Here is a 1,388-nt window from a genome sequence, read left to right as displayed (position 1 = left end):
AAGTAAGAAGTAATGAGTTAACAGCTTCAGGTTATTCTGCAGCAAACATATTTAATATTATCAGAAGGTAAGTGGCACCAAACAGCAAACTAGAAAGTTACTTTGCCAGATGCCATTGCAAACAGACAAGATATACGGTGAATTAACAATGTTATGAGTTTTATTCGGCTATATCTGATCAAGCTTATTATCTGCTTCTAACACCGGCGTCATTAATGACTCCTGATGGAGCGTGAGCGCTCAGCGTCGTCGATGCCCTTTTAATAAGTCACAATAACCTTTTTTCACACAGTTAAAGCTAAAATTTCTAATTGTAACTGTGGCTGCACCCAGTTTAAACTACTCAACTGGTTCAAATGGCTTTGGATCAGCTGACCATTGCTGACATTGACCTTACACGTAACTGCTGTGTGAGAAATCATAATGACAATAATTCAGCTTAATAACAACTGATTTGTTCTTCTTTTCATCTGGCCTCATTAAAAGCCAACATGTATTAAAGTAGTAACTCCTTTCCACACAAGTTGCAATAAAATATCTAAACTAAGGAAACCTTTCATGTTATGCTCCAAGACCAAATACACATTTGATGTTACTGATGTTTGTCAGACGTCACACTGTTATTAGCTCCAATTAAAATAATCCTGATGGTCTGAATTAGGATTATAGGAATTGTTCTGTGTAGTAAAGACCAGATGGATGAATCTCCTTAGTATTTAGCCAAGTAGCTACAGAAACTTCTTTATAGATTAATTGTTGGCCTTTGTTGCTTTTTCTACAAATAGTTGTTTACCCGTTTGTTGGGTTTTGCTTTTTGTTTCTAGCTCGTGTAACATTAAGTCAAACTGATCTGTGAAAACCTGATAAGGAGGCAGATGAAGTATCTGTGGCCCCCAGTCATTTTAGAATGATGATAGAATAACGTCATGTGGTTGCACAATAAAGGAGTTGGTAGTTTTGTGAGTATGATGACAGATGAAGTACTTCAGTAAGTTGACCTTATAAACTTAGTGTCTATAGCAAGTGGTGTTGCAGGAGTTTGCTCTGAGTGTAAGTGGGTGGCTCTTAAAAGAGCCGTTGGTTGTGTTTGTTTGATGGGGCATTTACTTTGCCTTGGCGGGCTTCTCGGTCTTCTTGGGCAGCAGGACCGCCTGGATGTTGGGCAGCACGCCGCCCTGAGCGATGGTGACGCCGCCGAGCAGCTTGTTGAGCTCCTCGTCGTTGCGGACGGCCAGCTGCAGGTGACGGGGGATGATCCTGGTTTTCTTGTTGTCACGGGCGGCGTTTCCAGCCAGCTCCAGGATCTCAGCGGTCAGGTACTCGAGCACGGCCGCCAGGTACACGGGGGCTCCGGCACCGACACGCTGGGCATAGTTGCCTTTCCTCAG

At 42.7% G+C, this 1,388-nt stretch overlaps 1 protein-coding gene across 1 annotated transcript in view; it reads right to left on the bottom strand.

The window, feature by feature from the left end:
- Positions 1–1,055: 1,055 nt before the first annotated feature.
- LOC123963069 (histone H2A-like) overlaps positions 1,056–1,388 on the bottom strand; it is a 1,554-nt gene continuing 1,221 nt past the window's right edge. Inside the window, exon 2 of the mRNA XM_046039596.1 lies at positions 1,056–1,378. Within this exon, the coding sequence (XP_045895552.1) occupies positions 1,104–1,378 (275 nt within the window). The 3' untranslated portion in view covers positions 1,056–1,103. The remainder of the gene's footprint in view (positions 1,379–1,388) is intronic.

This window comes from Micropterus dolomieu, linkage group LG23 (assembly GCF_021292245.1).
Source record: "Micropterus dolomieu isolate WLL.071019.BEF.003 ecotype Adirondacks linkage group LG23, ASM2129224v1, whole genome shotgun sequence".
Classification (NCBI taxonomy): Eukaryota; Metazoa; Chordata; class Actinopteri; order Centrarchiformes; family Centrarchidae; genus Micropterus; species Micropterus dolomieu.
The sequence above is the reverse complement of the archived record's forward strand: the minus strand, read 5'-3'. Positions and strand labels throughout refer to the sequence as shown.